Here is a 25,314-nt window from a genome sequence, read left to right on the forward strand (position 1 = left end):
ACAGATAACTTTGGTTGTATGATAACCTCTAATATTAACACGTGTCATATTCGTAATATAAAAAATATATATACGATGAATTGTTTTTATCTAATATGATTTTCTTAATAATATATAAAAAAAATATATGTGATGAATTGTTTTTTAACTAATATCATTTTCTTAAATATTCTATTAATTGTGCTATTTTTGATAATTTAGCGGTAAAGAACAAAAGTAAAAATAGATATTTGTTGAATTTAAAAATGAAGAGATATAAAATTTGGGGAATATTATTCCATTTAATTTGACCCTTTCTCTTTTATTGAGTCGTCTTTCCTCTTTTGAGCTTGGGAAACTCGTAGATTTCCCGCTGGCGCCTATGGCACAGTGAAATGAGACGATCCATGTCCCCATCTGCTTCCTAAGGCGAATCTTCCCAACAACAACAATGGCGGAAGTCCAAGCTCTCCTTTGAATCTCTCCATTCCTGATATTTTGAATGTTCCTCAGCATCACCGAGTACCATCGTCCTCATCGCACACAGCCAGTAACTTAATCTCTTCCCTACAAATTTTTATTCCGACTCTGTTTTTCTGCTGCGCTGCTCTTTTAGGTTAAATCTATGCTTGCAAGATCGTAGTTATTTGTGTTGTTCTTTTCTGTTCTGTTATTTTGTTTCTCGTAAGTGAATCGATAGGTAGGGATCGTGGACAAGAAACAGTTGTTCCGCTCTTGATGTTAATCTATCATAACTTTTTCAAGGTTGGCAGGTTAGAGAGAATGCGGTTAAAGTAATACTGATTTTATATGTTACATCAATTTATTTTTTCGCTTTTGTCATTCTATTATTTTGTGTCTATTCGTATCTAGTTCTGAACATTACAACAAAAAAACAAAGAATGGTTTAGAGGGATAAATGTGTTTTTAAATCTTATTACATTGGATTAAGTGTTCTTGATACTGAGCATTTGAAATTCATGCATCTTCTAAGTTCTAACATCGGGATTTAGTCATTACAAAAGACTAAATCATTGAAATTTATCATTATATTTCAAGAACTCAAAGCCCAGGTCATTGTATTACAAAAAAGAAGTGTATTAAAGAAAACATTGAAGAGTCCAAGTATAAAGACTAGAAATGTGGTCTAACTTAGAATATACTACATCTGGAAACTTTTCTAGTATTGGTCCTCATGAACATTGACCATTCAATACCTGAATGGTAAAGTGAGCAGATAATGCCACCCCAAGAGAGAAAAAAAGTTACAAAAACTTTGGACCTGTTTCAAAGCCAGCGATGGAAAGATGGAACTGTACACTAAAACAATGATTGGGATTGGGAACACCACCAAATCATTTCTCTTCCTTGCTTGCTCTACTGGAGTGACCAACCTCCACAGAGAATTTGGAAGTTTGAAACTTACATGCTGCTATTTTATGCATCTATTCATTCTTTCGCATTTGAAAGTCTCATTCTCTGTATCTTATCTGTGTCGTCTTGGTCCTCTCTCCTGTTTCTCAGGTTCCTTTTTGGTCGCAGTAGCATGGCCCTTTCTGGGTCTTCGGTCCTGTAAGTTATGATGAAATATGAATGAGTTGAGGTTAACTAATGCTACTAAAGGATAAATGTTTTGAGAATGAAAACCAACCTGTCGACGAATTGGATATTCTTCAGACTCAAGCATGCGAGAAACTTGGCTCATCTTAGGCCTCTTATCAGCATCTGGATCCACACACCTCAAAGCAGTCAAGAGAACTCGCTTCAGTTCACTAATTGATGGTTTTCTTTCTATATTTGGATCTACCACCTCTTCTGACCGTTTGCTTCCCACCATCATCTTTAGCCAATCCACCAAATTTACCTGCAAACAAATTTGGAAGCCCGGTGTTTGTTATCATAAATCACTTATTAACTCAAAATCTTAAGCCTTAAGCTTAAGGGTGAAGACAAATTTAATGCTATATCATATAACACACATTTCTCTAATCTGTAGACTTGAAATATATAGAATGCTCAATAAGTGAAAATTAATATTAATTGAAAAATTAACATTGTAGGGTTTGAACATACGTAATCTCGTAAACCAACCTACTCTTATACAATTTTAAATCACCAATTGACCCAAAAACTTATGGCTGAAGATAATTTACTATTATTTCATTTAACAATTTGCAAACTAATGCACATGATCCAAACATGTAGAACTAAACCTTCTGTATTGTCAGTAAATACCTCATGTGCTGGGCGACTATAATCGACGGGGTCTCTTCCAGTAATTGCTTCTAAAAGGACCACTCCAAAACTATAAACATCACTCTTCTCATTTAGAAGTCCAGATTTGGCATATTCTGGTGCCACATATCTACGATGAGAAAGAAAACAAAATATTTTATCCCCCAAATAAATTATGGAAGCAGCAGCAGGACTGCAGCTGTGAATTAAGAGTGAATGTTTGTTTACTCACCCAAACGTACCCATAACTCTGGTGGTAATGTGACTCTTCCCAGAACCGAGTAATTTAGCTAGCCCAAAGTCTGATAGCTTTGCATTAAACTCATCATCAATCAATATGTTGCTCGCCTTGATATCTCGATGCACGATTTTTGGCTCGATTGCCTCATGCAAATATGCCAATCTGAAAAACCATTAAACATTGGAATCTTGAGTGCGGTGGAGAAAGAGACGAGCAAATGATCAAAGGAAGGTTATATACATATGTATACTCACGCCTTAGCAGTACCAAGGAGAATTCTGATTCTTGCTTCCCAAGTGAGATATCCATGATGACATAGGGCTCCGTGAAGCCACTGCTCTAGATTTCCATTATCTACGTACTCATATACTAGCATCCTGAAAATATTTACTGTTTAGTATACAACAATCAAAGCTAGATAGCAAAGGAACAATCAATTGCAGTAGCAATACCTATGTGTTCCTTCAATGCAGTATCCCAGCAGCCGAACTAAGTTTTTGTGTCGCACATGCCCAAACGCTTCTACTTCCACCTTGAATTCCCTTTCCGCTTGTCCTCTACACAAGTTAAATCCATCATTACATTTACAGCTTATACTTACAGCCAATCTTCGTATAAAAGCTCAGTTTCTTACCAAAAATAAATAAAGAAAAAAAAAAGGTTACAGCCAATCAATAACCCACTGAGAAAATACAATATTTGTCAACAGAACAAACTTACACATTTAAAAGTTTTTTGACAGCCACAGGTGTCCCATTGATCAGATGACCTCGGTAAACAACTCCATATCCTCCCTCCCCAATTATATTATCATTTGAAAACTGCATTGTTGCAAGTTCCAGGTCTCTTAAGGTGAACCAGTGACCCCATCCCAGTTGTGAGAATTCTGGCAGACCGGCGAGTGGCGAAGGATCCGGTGGTATTGAATCTGAAGGCCTATGCAAAACACTTGCTTCCTTGCTTCCTTCTCCAGAGCCAATAGCATATATCTCTGTGTTATCAACTGAGCTTGATATGCTGTAATTATATGCCTTGTTTGAATACAAAAGAACTTTTTCCGATTCCGTGTCGAATCCATCGTGGGGGACAGGGCCGTGCTGGATTGCTGAAACATGATCCACTCCAATCTCCTTGATTTCCTTTGATGCTATGGAAATACGGCTGAGAGGAAGCATCCCACTTACCCTTCTAGATTTTCTTCGTGAAGTAACCACACATATTGATAGAACCACAAGGACTATTACAATAAACACCCCCACCAAGATTCCAGTAAACACCCATACCTTCATACCAAAAACAAACGTCTTCTTGGAAAGTGTTGTGTTTAGATCAGGTGCCATTTCGTTTTTCCTCTAACATACAAGGAAAACAAAAACTGAACGCTCACGGTCAATGTTGCAGACTCAGTTATCTGCTGAGTCGAAAAATGAAAACAACAGAGCTCCTCTCCTTCGATTAACAGACATTTAGTGCAGTCAAATACAAAACTCCCAATGAAGAAGGTTGAGAAATGTTGATGGGATTCTAGGCATTGTTCTTAGATTAAACGAGTTAAGAGAAAAGGAAAAGAAGAAAATGAAATGGTGGTGGTGGGATGAAATGGAGTTTTCAGTAGTAGGTAATCAAGAAGGAATGAAGGAAGAGAGAGGGAAATGGGGTATGTCTTTGCCTTGGTTTTTACATTACATTCAGAGAATCAAACACAACATCTTCCCACCTTCCTTTCTTTGCTGTATCTTCAAATTTGTTTCTCTCTCTTTCTCTCTCTCTCTCTCTCTCTATTAGATTTTTTTTAATAGAGAAAATCTATCAGTTCGGAAGATGGCAGACAATGGCAGCAGAACAAATTAGAATTTGTTTGGTTTAAAGTCCTGTTTTATGTTAGAATTTGTTTTCTTTTCATTCTGGTGGTTAAATATCTATCACACATTCACTACAAAACTTTATGTAGCTAGCACTCGGTAGATTTGTATTTTAGATCATAATATTGGATAAGTTGGTGTAAGATTTTTGCTAATTTATAAAAAAAATACCATTAAAATTTCATCGATTGTTTAAAAAATACCCATATTCCTCGAAAGGTCATAGTTCTTTTTCAATATTCCAACCAATTTAGAAGTATTGAAACTTTTGAAAAAATAAGAGTATTTCTGACACAAGACAATATCTGGTGTTTTCTTTTTAAAAAAATTATTATATGTTAGCTCTCGATTTCAAAATTGAGTAATAGCGATTAATCAACCTTATTATTTAGAAAGCGAAGGAAGAAAAGGATGGGTATTTATGGAGAGTTTGAAGATGAAGAAAAACTAAGATCATTAGTGAAAGAAAAGGGGTGGTTGGATGCTGAAAAGACGGGGCAGCAGCGTGAAAATGCCCATTCACTTGCCCTATTCTTCCACAATGCCTTGTAGAAATTGAAGGAGACTACATAACAATAGGAAAAAGAAAAAAGCACTTATTTTAAATCTCAAATGTTGGAACTTGTTTTACAAATATAGAAAAATATTACGATCTATATAACCGATAAATATAGATTATAGTCTACTTTGATCTATGATACATAAACAGTGACATTTTACTATATTTTTTTCATTTTACTGTATTTTTTTTTGTTCATTTTACTATATTTAAAAATCATTTCATATTTTACTCTACTTTGTTTGGACAAAGTAAGTCTCTCCTACTTTTGGTCTACTTCTGTTAGGATTAGGGGGGATTTATGCCTGCTGCTTGGCTTCCTTAATCAAATTAATTAGTGTGGGGGGCATTCAATCATTAATGCAATGTTTAAATACCATTTCAACCTTTAAAATAGAAATTTTCTGAACTATTCCCCTAATTTGAAGTTTTTTTTTATTAAAGTTATTTTGGTCCTTAAGCTTTTAATGTAGTACCGTTTTGGTCATTTGCATATTTAGTATTTACTTGTTAAACGTACATCTCTAAATTGTATGGCTTGAAATCATGTTCATATTAAATTTATTTCATTAATCGTTAAAAACAAAATGTCAACATAAACATAAATCAACTAATATGAAAATGTACACTATCAATCTCTTAGTTTGAGCTTAGATCTTTCATCTCACATGTTCTTAAAAAAGATAGGACAAAAAAATGGATACTTTTTTAAAGGTTTAAGAACTAAAGGTTTTTCTCTGTTGTTGTTTGGATTGGTCAAAATAGAGAAAATCCTATATCCTATAATTCCAACTCCCTGTAGAGCAATTTTGAAAATGGGTCTATTTAAGCTGACTTGAAAACATGAATTAAAATAATATTTATAAACACACTCATCACAAACATGAGCGTAGCTACAAGAAACATACAATCTCGACCAAAAGGTCAAAATATTATAATACTTGAAAGAAAAAACAGAAATATTAGTGTGGTAGGTTGCATATCCAGTCAATAGTTGTTCATAATATTTTTAGTACAACAATTGTGTAGATGAGATATGGAACCTTCAACTTTTAGGAAGGACAGTTATGCTAATATCTATTGATTTAAGCTTACTTTGGTCGTAGCTGACACAAATCAATTGTGCAAATATGGAACTTCGGAACATAAATCATACCAATTAACATTGAGTTAGCTTATTTGGTAGTTGGGAAGAATCTTTGATGATAGTTATGTTAGCCAGAGCCAGAACTAGAAGGATAATAGGGAGATTTTGTGGTATTCTTTTTTGCCTCATCATTGAGCTGCGTCTTCGCCTTGTCGGTAGCCTACGACTATTTGGATTTTACTATTCATCAACAAACACAGCCAATCTAATCTAATGGCGATTAAGGTTTTACTTAAATTCAAGGCTTTGATTTCTTTGCCATTTATGAAGAGGACAACCAAGCTGTTAAGGAGTTGTTAAATTTCATTTTTGGTTTTCGATATTTAATTTAATTTTATCATTTCTTGCTATGATTTGATTTCTATATTTCTTAAGTACAATTACAAAGATTGTATTCTTAGAAAAATTCCAAAAACAAAAAACGAGTATTTGGTAACTATTCTTTTTTTTTTTTTTCTCTTTTTGGTTTTTAAAAAAATTGACTTTGTTTTTTAAGACATTGGTAAGACATGGATAATACATCAAGAAATTTATAAATGGGTTGAGTGTTTATAAGCTTAATTTTTGAAAACCAAATGAATACTAAGTAAGGTTCTAATGTCTTGTTTCAAAGTAGTTAGATTGACTTTTTTGAGTTTGCTAAATAAATTATAAATGCACGATGAAACTGTGATAATGTGATGTAATAGCTTGTGTGCACGTACGTATGTGACAATTTTGCATTGTCATGAAAACTTGAATTCCTATATTATTGAAGAGTGGGAGATTGAATCGATCAAGTATACTATTGTTAATGTCAACATCTATTAATTAGGTATTTGTGATAGTTTCAATATATTAATGTAACAATTTTTCTACGGAACATAATGATACAACTTTTAACAATAGTACATGGTAAAATTTTCAAATGATTACTCTAAATTAGATGCATATTAAGAGTATAACCATTTTTGCCCTAAAAAATTATCCTCATGATACTGCTAAGGTTTTTCATCCCACAAACATCAGCTAAATAAGTCCGCTTAAAAAAACCCAAAAACTTCATAAAAAGGTCATTATATTCACTTGTATAATAAAATAAATTATCATTCCTTCCATTACTTATATTACATTAACTAAGTATAGCTTAACAAGTCAAAATATGTACTTTCAATTAAATTAAAAAAAAGTTAGAGACTCAGGATTTTTATCTCACAAATTATTGAAAAGAAAACACAATTGAGTAAATAAAAACATCTATTATAAAATTTATGATTTAAATTTCACATCTCGTATTTGTTTAAAAAGAAAACCAATTTTCTGAAAAGTATTTTATAAGAAAATGGTTCGTAGCCCCCTCCCCTTGTGCGGCGTTGGCATCGATTTCAATATTAAAATTGTCATAATGCAAAGTATGGTAAATGATTAATGAATGATTCCTCCACACCCATATTATGTCCCCATGTCACACGGTGGTTGCAAGAAATTATTGGGCATGCTACCATTTTTATTTCCCATCTATTGACTACAAAACTATATGCCTATGATTCTCTTGTATTCTTTCTTTTAAGACGTTTGGAGAGGTAGAATCTACAATGCTAAAACCATATGGAAGTTAAGATTATCGATCTATTGATTCTTTCTATTTACTTTTTTTACTAGTGACAAATAATTAGTTTGTAGTTTATTTAAGAATGATTGTAATGTGTAAAATCTTAATAACATTTTGAAAAATTCAAAATATAACAAATTATAGACTATTTATACAAATATATTTCAACCTCATTGCTATATTTGCAAAATTATCTCCTGTGATGTTGTTGGGCTTGGATGACTTAATGGGCCTAACTCCCAGGGCCCGGCCCATCAGCAAAAAACACATCTTAACATGATCAGTTAAGTTCATGTTAGTTGAATACTTTGCTAGTTTTCCCGCTTCACTTTCTTCTTCTTCCATTTCTTTGAAGCTCTCCTCTTCTTAGGAATGGCTAGGGTTTATGATTTCTCCCTATAGAATTTGGTGCTTTTTGCTCCTATCAACTGTGATTTCTCGTTCATCGGTGCAAGAATCTGAACTTCTCTTCGTTTTCTACTCTTCTTTCATTTCCATATTTGTACTTTTTACTTTTTTACAATGTTTTTCTTCTCTGATTTACGTTTCTGTTATCTTCTTCTTTTGGTTAATTACTTGGCGATTTTTACTCATATTATTGATATAGCACATTGCATCAATGATCGAGGCTTTTGAACTTGGGCTTCTGTTTGTTACTAGTGATGGTTGCATTTACATGTCTACACTAAGGATTCAAGATTATTGAACTCAATTTCTAGCTGAATTTCACATTGTATCGATTCGTATTGCACAGTCTTACGGATTATATCTAGTGCTTCTAAGTTGCGTTTACATTGTAATTATACTGATCCATCCCGATCTTTTGATGAGACCGAATCCTTCTTTTTTTTTTTTTTTTTTTTTTACTTTTTTGTATCCTCAACTATGATGAGAGCGGGTTTTCGTACTGTTATTGCAAATTTCGTCTTTCTTCATTTTCTTTTAAGAATATCTTTCAATTTGGTGAGGTTTGGCTATGAAAGAAAGCCCGCCACAAGAATTATGTATCGTAGTCTAGATTTATCAAATATTATCAGCCATTTTCTGTGCTCTCATTGTAGGTTTTGCAACACTACTTACTTGGCATCTTTTGGTGGCATTCATGCAGATGCTCAAAGCTTTAAGTACATGCCGAGGAAAATGCATATATATTTTTATAATGATTTTGTTTGGAAATACCTCACTTCATAATCACCACCTTCCAGTGTGGCAACATTTTTAGTGGTTGGTATGAACAAAAAAGAGAAAAAAAAAGAGACAAGACACGAACCAAATTGAAACGTACGTGAGATTTTAATTGTCTATGCCAACTATTAACTCTGTTTAATTGGATTTTCCGTGTAGCTTTGAGTTTCTGCTTTTTCCATGGCATTTTCTGGAGAAACATAATGGAAATTTCACAGATTCAGTTTAACTTCTGGATCTTTTGCTCTAATGCTCTCTGCGCTTTGGTGTTGAACTTCTCTATTTTCTTGGCAATTGGAAGAACTGGCACCGTTACCATTCGAGTTGGTGGTGTTCTTCAGGATTGTGTTCTTGTAGCCTTTTCAACTGTTCTATTTCATTAGTTTTAGAATATACAGTTGGTAACTTCATTCTCTGTTGATAATTTGAGCATTTTTTTACAAGCCTTTTGATTTGCAAAAGTTCATTCAGCTAACTTATTCCTCTGTCTCTGACTTCTGATGCAGCACTCTGCGGTGTAATTGCTAAAAGATGAAGGATGTTCACGTATCTCATTCTCCACTTTCTACTGACAACATTCCCAAAATAACTTGTAAAGGTTAGTGTCCATTTGCTTTTGCACGGTACTTTAGACTGAGTATATGATATATCATATGGTTCAAGTAGCAATAATTATGATCGGAGTTTAGTCTCATATAGTATCAGGGTAAGACATATTTCTCTCTTCTACACAGACATAGAACAATTTCTTTCTAACTAGCAACCATAAAATTCAGACAATACCTATTCTTGCACTATCCTGCAGATGAACGAAAGGCATTGAGAACAAGAAGTCTTTATAAGGTATTTCCTTACTACTATTAGTGTTTGATAATCAAAAGATAGCCCTAAAGCCAACCTAACCGATTACAGAGAGTTGGTTCTCTCCCTCCTCTCGCTCCTTTTCTATTACCAAAAAAACCAATTTCTGCCAATCGCAACCTTTTATTATATATAGTGGTTCTTATCTCCATTCTAACCAACTTTCACTCTGGACTACCCTTTTTACCTTTCCTAGAATATTTCAGCAATATCGGTGGCCTAACAGTCTGATACTAATTATAGAAGAAATTTTGAACTACAACAATAGATGTGGCTAGCTTTACGGTAATTCTTTATTTCATAGAGTTGAGACTTTTAATACTTGTTGAATGATTTGTTCGATCAGCTTCTTTGAAATATAATTTAATGTGTTTTTTTTTCCTCTTATACCAACCATGTTTAATATTTTTTTTACAATAAAAACATGTTAAGTGTTCTCAAGTAAATCAAGACTAACATTTAAAATCATTTTCTAAATCCTAATCCCAGAAAAAGGGGGGAAATTGTTTTAAAATGTGTTTGTGCATATTTAGTCTTCATGCCTCAGTATTGCAAACTATGAATGTAAAATGTTTGGAAGAGATGCTAAAGAAGATGCATCACTCATTCCATCGCAAATAGCGACAATCACCAGTGGTATGCTTCTCGAGCAAATGTTATAATTGACCTGTGTATAAAAATAGACAACAATGGGGTCCCTTTTGATTCCTAGTTTAGCAAAGAACATGTGTTGATGTAAGTAATACACATCAACACAATTATTACAATTTCTCCTGCTCATCTTTTCCGTGTCCTTCAACAAGAAAGCTATCACATTCTTCAACTCATCCACATCCGACGTTTGTATGTTTATTCTTTTGAGTTGACATAGAAAACTTCAATTTAGTCACTCCAACTCCAAATCCTCCTATATGGCAATGAGATACTAATTGATCTTCAACCAACCAACATCAACCAAATGAGTAGTTTCCGCACGACTACTATTTTGTTCAATACTAGAACAACGTAAATAGGTGAAAATATCATTATAGTAGGAGAGTACTTGAAATACAATAAAAGAAAAGGAAAGTGTTGTGATTATCAAGCAGTCGACAGTGGGAATGGAATTAATATTGGCTATAAGACGCATAGTCTGAAGTGTACAGAACAATGTTAAGTGGGTAAATTCCGCAAAGACATTAATTGCCTCAAAAGTAAAAAACATTTACACATGATCACACACTGTAGTCTCTCTTGAAATTTGAAAAAAAAAAAAAAAACCAAAATCACAACCAAACTATATGCACATCTCAGCCAAGAATAGATTGAATTGCATACAAAGTAAAGTAAAGTAAAGTAAAGCAAATGAATTCTCACAATGTCGTGTCTCGATGCCTTCTTTAAGCAAGAATGTACCTGGGAATAGATAACCATGAAGACCTACACTTTCCTACACACAAGAATTTACTCGAAATAATCGGTTGTCCTCAGATACAAAAGCCTCCTTGCAGGAACTGGAGGTGCCAATCCTGGAATATCCCTGATGTTTTTGTTGTTGGGGTTCACAATCTGAAAATTTATACATAATCAAACTTTGTTATTACAAAAAGACACCACATTTGAAGCTCTCTTCTTTCAATGTAATAAACTGCAGAGTTTACCTTGACTACGATAATGGCTATCACTCCACACACAATTAGAAATAGAAACAGCATGATGCATTTATCTGTAGCAACCTTTCCAAAGATGGGGAGGGGAGATCAGTCCCGGTAAGAAAACCAAAAAGTTAATCATGTTATTATTTTAAGTTAGATTACAAATTTGGTCCTCTATAGAAGTCAGGATCTATGGTTTGATAAAACTTCATAAATAGACTTATGGTTTTGATAATATCTCCATTCCTCATAATAAAGTAAGAACTATTTATGAGAGTTTTATCACACCATTAGCACAAAATTCTAATTAAAAACTACCGCCACTAAACAATAATTTTCTCCAAACTATAGTGATCAAATTTTCAATTTAACCATTATTTTATTTACTTGCAGATGGGTGGGGGGCTTTGAGGGCCGTAAGGTAGACTTACCTGTCTGCCAATTTCTTTCACAAGTTGGGAAGCCTTCTTAATTGAAAAATTGATTGTGTCAAGCTCGTTTACTATACGGCCCATTTGGTCAGTCTGAAAATATAATTGGGAAAAGTTAAGAGAATACCTGAGAAATTCTAATGTTCATGTCAGATAGGGAATATACTTTTAACAATAAGAGGTGTAATTTCAACTACGAACATACTTGGCCTTTTAATTGAGCAGCAGTTTGAGTTCCCACTTCAATAGTTTGTTCAACCACCTATGGGTAGAAGTTGAGCATTAGAACAAAATGGCTAAAACTGATAAAATCACACATTTCAAGTCATTCGTTCTTCACCTTTTGAGTGCGTTGAATGGCCTGATCGGTCTCATCCATTGTCTTCTTACCAGCATCAATAAGTTCTTGATTTGTCATTGCTACAGCATAAAGGCAAGCCAATAGAATGAGAAAAATAGATACTCCTCGAATCCAAGCTTCTAAATTAAGGCTTGCTTTACTAATTAAGAAGCTGCTTGACAATTTTGTCTTCAATTGCTTGCTTTATTAATCACTACCTTAATTGGGAAAAAAAGCCACATATTTACATAGGGAGCATCACGAAGATTTTTTTTTTTGTCATTTCACCCTTATTTTAGTCAAAGGCCAAAAAGGAAGTCGATTAAACATAGAATTGTTTCTACTAAAAATTGCTTTGTTTTCTCTTTGTTTTCAATCAAAACTACATTTTTTTTCAGTAGGCAATATGGGAACTTTTCTATGATGCCTATACAAATATGAATCAGATATCAGCAGTCCTCAAATAGGCAATATGGGAAATTTTCTATGATGCCTATAAATATGGAAAATATAGCTTACATGAGGCCATCCGAACATTATCATCCGCTGTAGGTTCACTTACACCTCCCTCATCAAATAGCTCAACCCTTTTATTACCGAGACTATTCATGTACCTGTAATTCATTCAACAATTAAAAAGAATTAGGGAACTCACACCCCAAGCAATTTGATTCCAATGTGCTGATGGAGTAAACTACTGACTGCTAATCATGTGAACCACATTCAATTATTGAGGAAAGGAAACTAACGTTTCCAGCGGCTTGATAACATTTTTTTTAATAAGAGAAACCATGTTTTCATGATGCATTACAACATACATTCACACAAGATTCAAACCCAACCAACTTCAGTTACACGTTTTTATCCTTTTTCGAATAAGAAAAACTAGTCATTAATACAGTGACAATGTTTGACCCAAGTAATGATTCTCCCACTCCTCTATTTGAGAAAAACAAAGAAGATTTCCAATAAGTAAATTACAAGGGAAAATTGATTATAAAGCCATGTATAACAATCAACTAGGATCTGAGTGCTTATTTGTTCACTTTAAGTATGCGTATATTTGTACATAAACCTTTCTGCCCCCATCTTTCCAAGAAAATTTGAAAGAAAGCATTTGGCAGGAAAAACAAGGAGAATGGAAGTGCTTATCTATAAACTTTAAGGAGAAATATACTTGTATATATACTCCTTTGTATGTTCCACTCACTTTATATGTTCTATTGTTTCTTTTCAGTCATAAACCTCAAAGTAGTCTAAAGCCGTATTTTCGACTCAGTCAAAATATGTTTCATGCCATCTCTATCAAGACCTTGAATCACATACCCTCTTCACTACCTCTCCCTCTTTTACATGAAAAGGCTAGGTGAACAACCCTTGTCATCCTTTTGTAAATATAGTTGCCCTTGCTTCAATTTTGTTTGCAGTCGTACACTAAATCAGGCAGAATTTTACTTACTCCCGGCACTACCCTTTCCATATACCTCGGCAATATAACTTTTTATGACCCCTCTTTATTGCCACAATGTTATTATACTTTAATGAGCTAACTATTTGCTTCGTTAGGAAATCCGTAATCTCACCATTCACTTCCTCAATCTGTTTAGTAAATCACCAAAATTTACCCAAATTTCTTAAAGGTTCTACCCTCCTGGTTAGAAAATGGAAAACTTGGTTTTGATTTACATCTCAAAACATGTATGACTCTCCACGTCCTAACATATTATAAGCCTTTGGAAAATATATAATATTTGAGTTTGAGGGTCCTTTTGTCACCCTTTCTTAGGGAAAAAGGGATAACTTATATCTTTGTCCCTTACGTTCTTCTGTCTGGCTTTATTGGCTTTTGAATGAATTTCTACTAGGGTAATTAAAGAAAGAAAAAAAAATTGATTATCCAACAAGTATAAAATGGGAAGAATCTGAATCAAAAGGCAGGTGATATATACTTCTTCACACACCCTAGAAACTGAAACTGGAATATTTTACCACCTCTTCAACAAAAAGGGAAGCACTTTTCACAGTTTCTTTTTTTAACATATTATCTTTCTAGCTATGTCGTGGTGCAAATGTACACCTTTCTCCTTTGTAACTCATCTGTTGTTTTGTAAATTTTATTATATCAATGAAATTTGTTTCTTATTAAACAAATAATGATTAAAAAAAACTATTACTTTCATTCTCAGGCAAGAATAACCCCCTTTTCTTTTTTTTAGGGCTCAGAACTCATTTGCTCCTACATTATATACTTAACTTGTACCATATTCTACACAAGAGAAAGAAGGAAAAGGAAAAAAGAAAAGAAAGGAGGACTTACGTTTTCCTCAATGCAACAAATGAATTCAGTTCTTTGATCTACAAATGAAAATATTGATATAAGTACAAAATCAATTAAAATTCTAAACCACTGTAAATACAGGTTTTCAATGAGAAATTTTTAAAACAGTATCAACAAGTGATATTATATGTAACCCAAAGAGCAATTAGAAATGTATACTTGAGTGTATTCATAAATACAGCCCCACAACTCTCCATCCTCTCAATGCTCATGATAATAGGCAATGTATGATGCCTCCATTCAAATGTCCATTTTGAATGAGAAATTATTAGAATCATTTGATTCTAAAATTGAACTGCAAGCAATGTCAACAGAAACAAATGACTTGCGAAAAGAAAATTGTATTTGAGGAAGATAAGAGGCATCCCTCAATTTCTCTATATTACCTCTTGTTCACAAATAAATAATCCCACTCCTAGATTTCCTAGTCTCACGAAACAAAAAAATGCAGAAAGCAATCAGCCAAATTGTAATGCTTTGAGTCCCATCGCAGCCGGAGGGCAACTCTGATATAAAATTGATGATTTTCCAAAGATTCTCATTCTCTCAACTAAACTTGGCAAGGAGTAGTTCAAGAACAAACAATCTAGGCATTTCAACTTTCTACAAATTTTGCATATTTGGGCATAAAATATATTTCGTATAAAAATATTTATTGGGTAGGTACTTGTTAACAGGAGAGAATCAGCCTTGTTCCATTGCCTAGATAACTGTGTACACTGCTGTTCCAATATTTGCCCTTCTCTATACATAAATAATAAACCTGATACCTATCAGTTCTTTTAACAAACTTATCGAAACCAATGAATTTTCCTCTAGACAGTTCCAATGCATACACACGTCTAATGTTCTCAAGCATCTAGTTACCCTATGAATCTTGAGTCAAATAACCTATGAAAGAAGATTGAAAAGTGCATCTGTTTTAGTACCAGGTGGGAGTGAGGGGATTTGAACCCAAGACTTATTATTCTTAGGTACATACAAGTGTCAGTTGAGCTAAGTTCTTGTTGACGAAAAGTGCATCTTATAACAATGAATTTGAGGAAACATTATGCATAAATTTTACAAATCAATCCACACTTTAGTTTATGATTTGGTAATCCCCATTGACATATTAAATAACAGAAAATTGGTTCACTTAAGCTGCTAACTGTCAGACTTTGTACAAGTTCTCCCTTCACTAAATGTACTCATATGCTAAGTTTGAAAGATACAACAACAATGAACTAACCATTGATTGCTTCTCATCGTTAAGCTGCTTATTCACATCTGGTGGATTTTTACTCTCTTCATCCTTGATTTCACGGTCAAAATCTTTTATTAATCTGCAAGAACAGCTCCATTTTGTGAACAAATATATACAAAGAACATTAATAATCTAGTATCTAGTTTGTGTACGCATAACTCAAACTGCAATTTTCTTTATAATGCAACAAAAGAAGCTAAGCTACCATATGTTCAAAGAACAATGTGCGGGTTTTTCCATACCTTTTACATTCTCTCATCTTTCCTGTGAGCTCCTCCAGCTGCTTACTTTGTCTACTGGAATCTTTGATCTTATCCAGTCTTTGGAACCCATTTCTGATAGACAGTAGAAATCAAAGAGGATATCAGAATGCTGATAAATAAGATAACTACCATAATGCTGATACTCAATGATAGGGTCAAATTAAAGTGATATTGCAGTGTTACCATAGAAATCACCAAATTTAGGACTAAGTTTAGGATGATATTGAGTAAGTGATTTCAACTTCAAAAACTTCCACTGTATGGATCTCATAGAGCTAGTGGCATCCAATTTTTAATAGATAAATTCAGAGAACCACATACAAACTTAGCTACAAGGACTCACCAGTACTTAATCTACTACAGCTTCTACTCCACAGCTTTGTTTACAGTTTTCTGTTTTTAAAAAAGCTAAGCTCGCCTACAGTTTTGTGGTATAATTTTTCACTTTCTAAAAAGTAGTTTAGAAACCATTCAAATTTCAAAAATAAAACAAGGGCTTATCAAAAGTACAATTTTCTAATTATATTAGGGACAAAAAAGAAGGTGGTTTTAGCAAGTAAATCAGCATAATATTAACAACAGAAAAAACACATTATCAAATGAGCGCTAACCTCCCTTCTCCAAATCCCCAAACGAGGTTTAGGATGGTAGAATCCCATAATTCTCGGACAAGTATTAACAAGATCAAGTATATAGGAAATCCAACGAGAAATAAGACCGAGGAAAGAACAAAAGTCCGTCAATTAGTTTCACCAGAGACTTCCAAACCCTCAAAACCAATTACACAACCGAACAAGAGAACATCAACAGTGAATTGGCAGTACGTTTCACACAAACCAAAACCATATATAGATAGAAAAACACAAAAAAACAAGCAAAACAAACTAACAAAATAACAATAAAATAAAGAGAGGAGAATAAAAACATACGAAAGAGCCCGAAAATTATCACGAATTTCACCATGGATCTGCTCTAACTGAGGAGTCATCTGCAAGGCGCTGGCCATTTCGCCGGAAGTGTAAGTTGCGACGATCTGGACAGTTTATTGCATCTATAAAAGCAGATTATAGCATGGAATCCAAGTAAAAGGAAGGGAAATTCAAAGGAACCCTAGTGAGAGTGGGAGTAAAGTAGGTGTAATGAAAGAGAAAAAAAATGGTGAAAAACAGGAAAAATGGAAGAATAGAAAAGGAAATTGAGAAGAAAAATGGAGAAGAGGGATTGACGAAAATGGAGATTGAAAAGAAAAAGATGAAGATCGAAGGGAAAGGGAAGAGAGCGAGAGAGAGAGAGAGAGAGAGAGAGAGAGAATGTGTGAGATAGGCTGGCAAAGGCAATGGGGAATGGGCCTGATGAGGGGAGAAAATTTGATTAAATTAATAAATTAATTAGGGTATTAAGTTAGGGATAATGAAGATTAATTAATTATAATTACAATTAAGTAATTAGCGGATTAGGGAATTTTAGGAATAAGGCAAAGGAAGAACAGAGTGTCGTGTTGCTGTTTGTGATTAAAGAAAAAAGAAAACTGATTGTTAAAAATGGTTTAGTTTAGAAGGGTCCCTTTGTTTCTTCTTTTTATTTTATTCAAAGGATTCTCTCGTCTCTTTTCCTTTGGTGTCCCCGCATCATTCCAACCCAAATTCGAAAAAAACAATTATTTATAAAATTTTATATATATTTATTAATATTTATTAATAAAATAACTTTTAACTTTTAATTATAAAATTGTTGAAAATATTTATAATTATTGTCAGAATTTAGTATATTGAAATATATCCCAACATATATATTTTATATCTTTTTATGTTTATAAATATATTGGTTCATTTAACTATATTTGTAAACTTTTGATTTCGCATAGAACGATTTTTCTTCTACGACTGCAAGTCAAATTCTCCCATTTTCTTTTATTTTGTCGTGTTGTTTGTTTTCCTTTTTGTTTTTATCTATGGTTTCCTTTCTTGTCTTTTATTGTTGCTTCTAATTCATGCAATCAACCAAGAGCAATTTTGCTTTGACTCATTAACGAGTGTGATTCAACAAAAGAGTTCATATATATAAAGATGAGAAGGAAATATCAGTAATAGGTCTGACAGTTGTTTCGACGTAATTTGAGACGAAATAATAACATAGATAACAATTTTAAAATTGTAATAGCTCAAACACTTTAAAGATCAAAACGAAAGGAGAGATGTGAGGTTTCTTGTATTTTTTTTAAATGAATAACAAATACGATAATTTCACTCTATGCATGCAACAAGGTCATTTGATATTAGTCTCAATTGATTTCGGATCCTTTTTCTAGTACATTTGTAGAATATTCTCCAAAAAAGATGAAATTAGTTTTGATTCTCAACTTGTTAGATTGCACCAATTTTATATACTTTAAACTTTTAATTTCATTATATAGATTAGACCTTAAACAGTTTAGTTTAAATTACGAATTTCATTTTTGGGTCCAACTTTTATTAATTTGCTCACCTATTTTAGAAAGAAACTATGTAATAATCTTCATAAACGAGTCATCAATTTTAATAAAGAAAAAGTTTTGCTATAAGTTGACCACTACCCATATTAATTAACCATTTAATAGCTTATTCAAACTCATAAATTTCAAGCGAAGAAAAATCTCCAAATACATTTATTTTTCTCTCTTTATTTATTATATAAAGCAATTATAATTAATAATAATTTTAAAAATAATAATGAAGTATATAGCAACCTTTTTTAAAAAATTTATATATAATAAAATTTATCGAGTGTAGATTCTTATAGTTTATCGTGTTAAACCAATATTTGCATATGGTTTATCAGTTATAAACTAATAGATTTTGTTATATTTGCAATTTTTTAAAAATGTTGCTATATACTTTATTATTCTAATTCCTATATTTGCAACTATCTTTTTTTTTATATATATATATATATATATATATATATATATATATTTATTTATGTTGTTCGTGTAGAAATAAATAAAACAAAAGCAAAATGCAAAGATTGACAACTTAATTAGTTCGGTTTAATATCACCTACAGTTGAGGAGGTATGTCATAAGTTTAACTTCTTCGTTAAAATAAATTTTTAACATTACAACTTTGTACTTATTTGTAAATAAAAGTAACACTGCGGGACAAAACGATAAATATACCGAGAATATAATTTAAAAAATATGTTATTCGTTCACTCATAAGTCGAGTCTCCATATGAAAATAATAAATAAGATCAATTGGTTTAGAAACCTTAGATATATGCATTATATATGTAAATATAATTCATATGATATGTTAGGAGGTATTGTACTTGTTTTCCTAAAAGTAAAACAATATTTGAAAATATAAAATTTTCATCATAGACCTTTATGATTATAGTCAATTAGTCCATTAGTGAATTGGACCATGTTTGTTTTGTCGACCATCAAATTTTTTTATAAATATTCTCGTCCAAATTTATAAATAGGTTACAATTGTTTTTTTATTATACCATAAATAAAATAATAAATATATTATATCGATCAGGCAAATGTTTACTAGACGACACTTGATCGGATGTCATCACGAGTGATGCCTGGAGGGATGCCCAAATCACTTGACAAAATGTTGCACAACTGCACATTTTTAATTTTAATCCAAGTAAATAAATAATAAGCATCTATTCAATATTGAAGCTCTTAATTCATTTTGCTTTTAGTTTTCTTTTCTTCTTTTTGTTGAGTTGTATTTACCTTTTCCTATGGTTATTAAATTTTGGAGACTTTTAAATATTAAAAAAAATGTCAATAAAATATTTGTAAGTTATAGAAATTTTTTCTAAATTTCTTACCATTTAGATTGCCATTGATAAAAATCTATCAATATTTATTAGCGATAAAATGTACTTTAAGATTACCACCTGTCTAAACGAGGAAGAATCTCCATGTAATTTCTTTAATTCCACGACATATAGTGATGGACTTATCTCGAAAACCTGTCATTAATATTTACAATATATATACCAATTAATATCCATAATTATTGATCCTACGAAGGATTACTACATTTTATAGAATATTTGTTTAATTAAAGGTAGTTTTTGTTCAATCTAAAATGATAGCTAGAGAAGATTAGTTAGTAAGATTACCTCTGCTGATATTGAAAGTATGGTGGTCACACCCCCATTCTCACCCCTTTCCAGCTCTCTCATTATTTTCAACTGAACAGTACACCATACAACTTATAATTGGGAGAATTATATACTAACTTCAAAAAGTAATTAACGTTAGTTTTCTAGCTTATTCTTCTTGGTCGGATTTGGTGTCAGGTGGTTCTAATCGAATTGGACGATAGTTGGAGTCGCACCAAGACTGTGTGTTTGGTTCTCGACTAAGGTTTTATTAAACACATTTTTTTATAAAAAAATGTACTTTAAGTCTCATCATGAAAACCAATATTAATTAAAGAGAAAATAAATGCTATAGAAGGAGGTGAGAGTGTAAGACACAAACTGGAATTAAAACGGTGTCTAGATCCTTTTTAATTGTTTTTAAGTGTACTCCTGGAAGAGAGTGTGTGTATATATATATACTCATATTTGTTGATTGAAAAAAAAGATAAAAAATAATTTTAAAAAAAGAAGTAAAAAAGTTTGAAACATGACAAATTACGACCAGAAAATCGAATGATAACATATAAAATAAATGAGTTCACCATATAAGAAAGAAAAAGAAGAAGAAGAAGAAGAAGAATACCTTTCCTTCCTTCTTATGGATTAGAAACCCCATTTCAGTTACAAGAAACTCAATCTGCTTGAAGATATCTTCTTTTGTAGAGTACTGATTTGTTGTAAACCTAATCTTCCTCTCAGAAATGTCCTAATAATTAACATATATAATAATATCATTTACTAATAATACATATAGGGATTAATTAATGGCATAAATGAAAAGATATAGATTAGGAAAATTATTAATTTAAAAGATATATATGTATACATATCATTATATTGCTCACCTCTTTCTCAAAAAAACCTGAAAGGTCCAAGCATGAGAACATTCCAATCAGTTGAAAAGCATTTATGGTTGTAGGAGGAGACTGATCTGAACTCTTTAATTTCCCCAAAACATAGATAGGATTAAAAAAAATATATTAATAGATAAAATAAAGAACACGTGTTAAAGTTTGTTAGTGGTCGACGATATGTACGTACAGAGTAAACAATTTATACCTCTAACTTTTGAGCCGATTGTATTAGTTTAAATCATGAATTGATATATGTTATGTTGTATTAGATTAGACTTTGAAATTTTCTTAATTAAATGTTTCTATCAACAAATATCTTGCATGGTTTCAAATTAAACTTCAAATCGTTATAAAGGAAGCAAATATCAATCAAGATCTGTTTTTTTTAAGATTAATTACTAGAAAATCGTGACGGATACTTTCAATTTTTTCATGTGCTTAGATTTTCATTGGATCGAAAAGATAAGAATTAATGTATAAACAATTTTATAAAAAAAATATTTAAAAGTATAAAAGTTTGGAGTTTTTATTGATAGAATTACAAGTCTAATCACAATAGTTGTCCAAACACATATTAATATTACAACGTAAACTTTAGAAAAAGTTTATACTCTCTTACCTCTTGATTTATGGAGTCCACCTCATTATTAGTGAGTATATCCTCTTCTTCATCATCAACATAGGTTGGATGGTAATCCTTTCTAAACCAATCATCCATTTTGATAGATGCCATTGTTATTCTAGACTTAGGGTTAGGATCAAGAATCCTTCTAATTAAATTTTGGGCACCTTCTGATACCCACTTTGGTATTTCATTTATTTCTCCATTCATTATCTGAAATTCCAACACCACGATAAATCAATACCGTCAATTTTCTAGTTGAATAATTTACTAACATCAACAATAGTAATTGACAAGTTTTTTTTCTTTGAATAGTTAAAGATTCGATTCTTCCACTTGTGGGTATATATATATATAAGAACACAATGTATATAATTGTCCATATAATTTATAACTAAAATTTAGTTTTTTTGGTTTGATAAAACTCAAATTAATGACTAAATATATTTATGGAGATTTTATCAAATCGTAACTTACCATGCTTCATATATTTGACCAAATTCTAACTTTTAAAACCACGAAAACTAACTTTTAACTTTCTTTTTTTTTTTCAAAACTGAAAAGCTGATTTAACCATATACAAAAGGAGAAATTATTGTAAGCGACAAAACTACTAAAACTATCTATAAAATGTAGAAAAATTTCAGATTTAATTTACGCTAATATCCATAGACATTTAGATAAAAATAGAATTTTTTTATATATTTTGATAATTACCTATTTAATAAAAATATATGATATTAAATTAAATGTCTAGCTTCTAAATATAATTAAATAGTCTTTTTAATAAGGTTATAAATGTTTGGTGATCGATTATTAGATATTGTGGTGAGGTCAAAAATCCTATTAAACATAACAATTAATTGAAAGTTTAAATGTATTGGATAGTTTTGAAAGTGAGAAACGATTTACCTTTTGGTAAAGGACGCACAAATTAGTATCATCAAAAGGGAGTAATCCAGTAAGAATTACAAACAAAATAACACCACAAGACCATATGTCTGAGGCTGCACCATCATATCCTCTGTTACCAATAATTTCTGGTGCCACATAATTTGGGCTTCCACATGTTGTATGAAGCAAACCATCATCCTTTCATATTATTAATTCGTTTAGTTAATTTTCATAAATAATTAAACATACATCTACTTATTAAATAATTAAACTTGAACTCAAATAATGTATATGCAACATGGTTAAAAGTGTATTAAGAACTAATTAAATTATTATATAATATTAAAATTTAGAGACTTAATTAGCATCAAAACTCAAAATGTTAAATTGTTGTTTTCACAAAAGTTCAAAACTTAAATAATCTCTTTTTTTTTCTCAAAGGAAATGTTGGAACTATATCAATATATATATACATATAATAGCCAACAATATGGTTATCACCATTCACATAAAAAAAAATTAAAACATTTTTTAAGAAAAGAAAACTAAAGTTTGATTCTACAATTTGAATGTAGCAAAATATATTTTCAAGCATTTTTACTTACCCTTAAATGCTCGTGTAACGCACTTAATCCAAAATCCGATATCTTAATACTGCCCCTAGCATCAACAAGTATGTTCTCTAGCTGCATAAGTTTTTCCCAGAAAAGTAATTGAAAAATTGGATTCAACAATTTAAATAAAATAAAATAAAATAAAAAATCCATTAAAAAAAAAAAAAAACTACTTTTTGTTGATCTTAATTAACTTTGGATTGATTTTATATTAATTAAATTTACCTTAAGATCCCTATGGTAAACCCCTTTGCCATGGCAGTAACTCACACCATCAATTAACTGCTGAAAGATTTTTCTGCCTTCCGCTTCTGATAGCATCCCTTTCGTTGCCTGATTATTATGCATATATACATCAGTTACTTTAGGAGCTCTATACCATATTAGATCAGATTGTGAAATATTCTCATTTTTCCAATGTCAAACTTTAAACAATATCGTATTAATGTACTTACAATTCTGTTGTACAACTCTCCTCCGTTTACGTACTCAAGAACCATGTAAATTTTGCTTTTACTAGCTAATACCTGCAGAATACCATTTCTTAGGTTGATGTTGAAACATTCACGTATCACTAAAATAGTTCAATGTAAGAAATAAATTAGATTGGAGAGAGAAGAGAGTGATGATTCGAATTCGTACCTCGTATAGCCTAACTATATTTGGATGCTTTAGAAGTTTGAGGGTTCGTATTTCCCTTTTAAACTGCATCATTTCAATTGATAACCACACAAAAATATATTAAACTTGATTGCCAAGTATTGTAAATTAGAGTAAGACTTCGATGTAGCTTTTGAAATTACAATTAGAAGTGATTTTAATAGATTTAATCATTATTTTTTTATTCGTTCCCAAAATCAATTTCAAATACAGCGTAATGCTTGGATGTTTATGAATCCTCTTTCGATCACTGTGGAAAAATATAGATAAAAAAATCTTATGTTTTTAAATTGATTTTAGACTTTATGATTCGTATATTGTAATTTTAAAAGAAAAATAATAGTTTTTATTATATGGAAAAATTTTGTAAAAAAGTTGACAAATTATTTATGTTCCCTGTAATAAAATCACTGAGAACAAAATTGATTACACATTGTTATTCATGAAAGTGTATATATATTTTATCATGTTTAACTTTTGACATTTTTTTTATTAATATATATACTTCCTTATATATATAACTATATTACATCCTTATTTTAATTTAAATATCATTTTTATGTTTTCCATTAATTTTGATTTTAAATTTAAAATTTTAAAATGCTAATAAATTTATAGATAAATTTGGCTAAAATTTAATTTATTTGGCTACTTTTAAAAATAACCAAAATCTTAAAACTATAAAAACATAGTTAATTAATATATTAAAATAGTAATTAATGATAGTTATGTCAATTATTGTATGAGTAATTAAAAAAAAGAGAAATTAATTAAAAATCTAATGAATTGTGTATTTAAGTGGTATTGTTTTATAGAGAGTAATTTGGTGATAAATTTTTTTACTTCATTGTTTAAAAAAAACCACTTAAAAACTTACCTTTATTATTCATAAATACATCGATTCAAACACATTTCACTCCATCATTCTAAGTTGGGATCCAATTTTAGAATCTATTACTCTAACTGAATTCTCGTTTCATCAAGTTATCTTGAAATCAATCTTAACCTATCCACATGACTCGAAATCATTCTATGGTATATTTCGGTTTTGTTAAAATCCAAACTAAAAGTAATTAAAGGGACCAAATAACAATAAGAGAAAAGAAAAGGACCTGATGAGTAAATTTGAGGTCGATAATTTTGGACTTGTCAAGGACCTTGAGTGCAAAAGGTTGACCAGTTTCAAAGTTGATGGCAAATTTGACCTTTCCAAAACTGCCATGCCCTATTGTTCTTCCCAGCTCGTATTTTCCCATTCGCATTTCCTTTGTAGTATTACTATTACACCTCTTCTCTATTGATGTTATTATTCTCTGTCTAAAACCTAATTAAAACCAACTCTTATTTATTGCTTTCCTTACGTTCTCTACGCAATGAGAGATTAGATTAATTAATTATTAATACACAATTTAGTGATGAATCATTATTAGTTTAAAGATTAAATAAAACCCTAATTCATTACTTTACCATCATCACATGAACACTCTCTTTGTTTGGCAATATATATATAAATTCCTCAAAAATGTCACTTCCATACTACACATGATTTTCCTCTTGGTAACTAGAATATGATTGAGCGTTTGTTTTAAGAAAAAAACATAACTACACAGTA

The 25,314-nt window shown here is 31.3% G+C and overlaps 3 protein-coding genes and 2 long non-coding RNA genes across 7 annotated transcripts; 2 read left to right on the forward strand and 3 right to left on the reverse strand.

Moving 5' to 3' along the window:
• The first annotated feature begins 285 nt into the window (after positions 1-285).
• LOC116404644 lies at positions 286-5,055 on the forward strand. The gene is made up of 2 exons (XR_004217614.1): positions 286-529; positions 4,710-5,055. It is a non-coding gene; the product is annotated as an uncharacterized LOC116404644 (long non-coding RNA).
• LOC101204202 (probable receptor-like protein kinase At5g18500) lies at positions 988-4,445 on the reverse strand. Its single transcript, XM_004138547.3, has 7 exons — positions 3,176-4,445; positions 2,908-3,012; positions 2,710-2,832; positions 2,447-2,617; positions 2,215-2,344; positions 1,631-1,843; positions 988-1,549 (listed from the first exon to the last, which is right to left on the reverse strand). The coding sequence occupies exons 1-7, from the start codon at positions 3,793-3,795 to the stop codon at positions 1,466-1,468; spliced, it is 1,446 nt and encodes a 481-aa protein (XP_004138595.1). The 5' UTR covers positions 3,796-4,445; the 3' UTR covers positions 988-1,465.
• Positions 5,056-7,938: 2,883 nt separating the features above from the next.
• Positions 7,939-14,306, forward strand: LOC105435719. Of its 2 annotated transcripts, XR_004217564.1 has the most exons (4): positions 7,939-9,200; positions 9,306-9,397; positions 9,605-9,945; positions 14,282-14,306. It is a non-coding gene; the product is annotated as an uncharacterized LOC105435719 (long non-coding RNA). The 2 variants fall into 2 exon arrangements; XR_969677.2 differs by lacking the exon at positions 14,282-14,306 and having other exon boundaries at positions 9,605-10,919.
• Positions 10,752-17,194, reverse strand: LOC101206271 (novel plant SNARE 13). Of its 2 annotated transcripts, none has more exons than XM_011658025.2 (10): positions 16,842-17,194; positions 15,892-15,984; positions 15,635-15,728; positions 14,383-14,420; positions 12,585-12,679; positions 12,066-12,145; positions 11,931-11,987; positions 11,726-11,818; positions 11,301-11,365; positions 10,752-11,208 (listed from the first exon to the last, which is right to left on the reverse strand). In XM_011658025.2, the coding sequence occupies exons 1-9, from the start codon at positions 16,916-16,918 to the stop codon at positions 11,336-11,338; spliced, it is 657 nt and encodes a 218-aa protein (XP_011656327.1). In that variant the 5' UTR covers positions 16,919-17,194; the 3' UTR covers positions 10,752-11,208; positions 11,301-11,335. The 2 variants fall into 2 exon arrangements, with proteins under 2 accessions (XP_011656327.1, XP_004138520.1); XM_004138472.3 differs by having other exon boundaries at positions 10,755-11,208; positions 11,301-11,375; positions 16,842-17,191.
• A 2,122-nt stretch (positions 17,195-19,316) lies between these two features.
• LOC116404531 (CBL-interacting serine/threonine-protein kinase 1-like) lies at positions 19,317-25,053 on the reverse strand. The gene is made up of 12 exons (XM_031887158.1): positions 24,815-25,053; positions 23,685-23,747; positions 23,498-23,569; positions 23,268-23,375; positions 23,034-23,114; positions 22,447-22,626; positions 21,532-21,747; positions 20,904-20,996; positions 20,642-20,764; positions 20,035-20,106; positions 19,807-19,881; positions 19,317-19,522 (listed from the first exon to the last, which is right to left on the reverse strand). Exons 1-12 carry the CDS (start codon positions 24,962-24,964, stop codon positions 19,445-19,447), a joined length of 1,311 nt encoding a protein of 436 aa, XP_031743018.1. The 5' UTR covers positions 24,965-25,053; the 3' UTR covers positions 19,317-19,444.
• Between the last annotated feature and the right edge of the window lie 261 nt (positions 25,054-25,314).

Source organism: Cucumis sativus, chromosome 6 (genome assembly GCF_000004075.3).
Source record: "Cucumis sativus cultivar 9930 chromosome 6, Cucumber_9930_V3, whole genome shotgun sequence".
In the NCBI taxonomy this organism is placed as follows: Eukaryota; Viridiplantae; Streptophyta; class Magnoliopsida; order Cucurbitales; family Cucurbitaceae; genus Cucumis; species Cucumis sativus.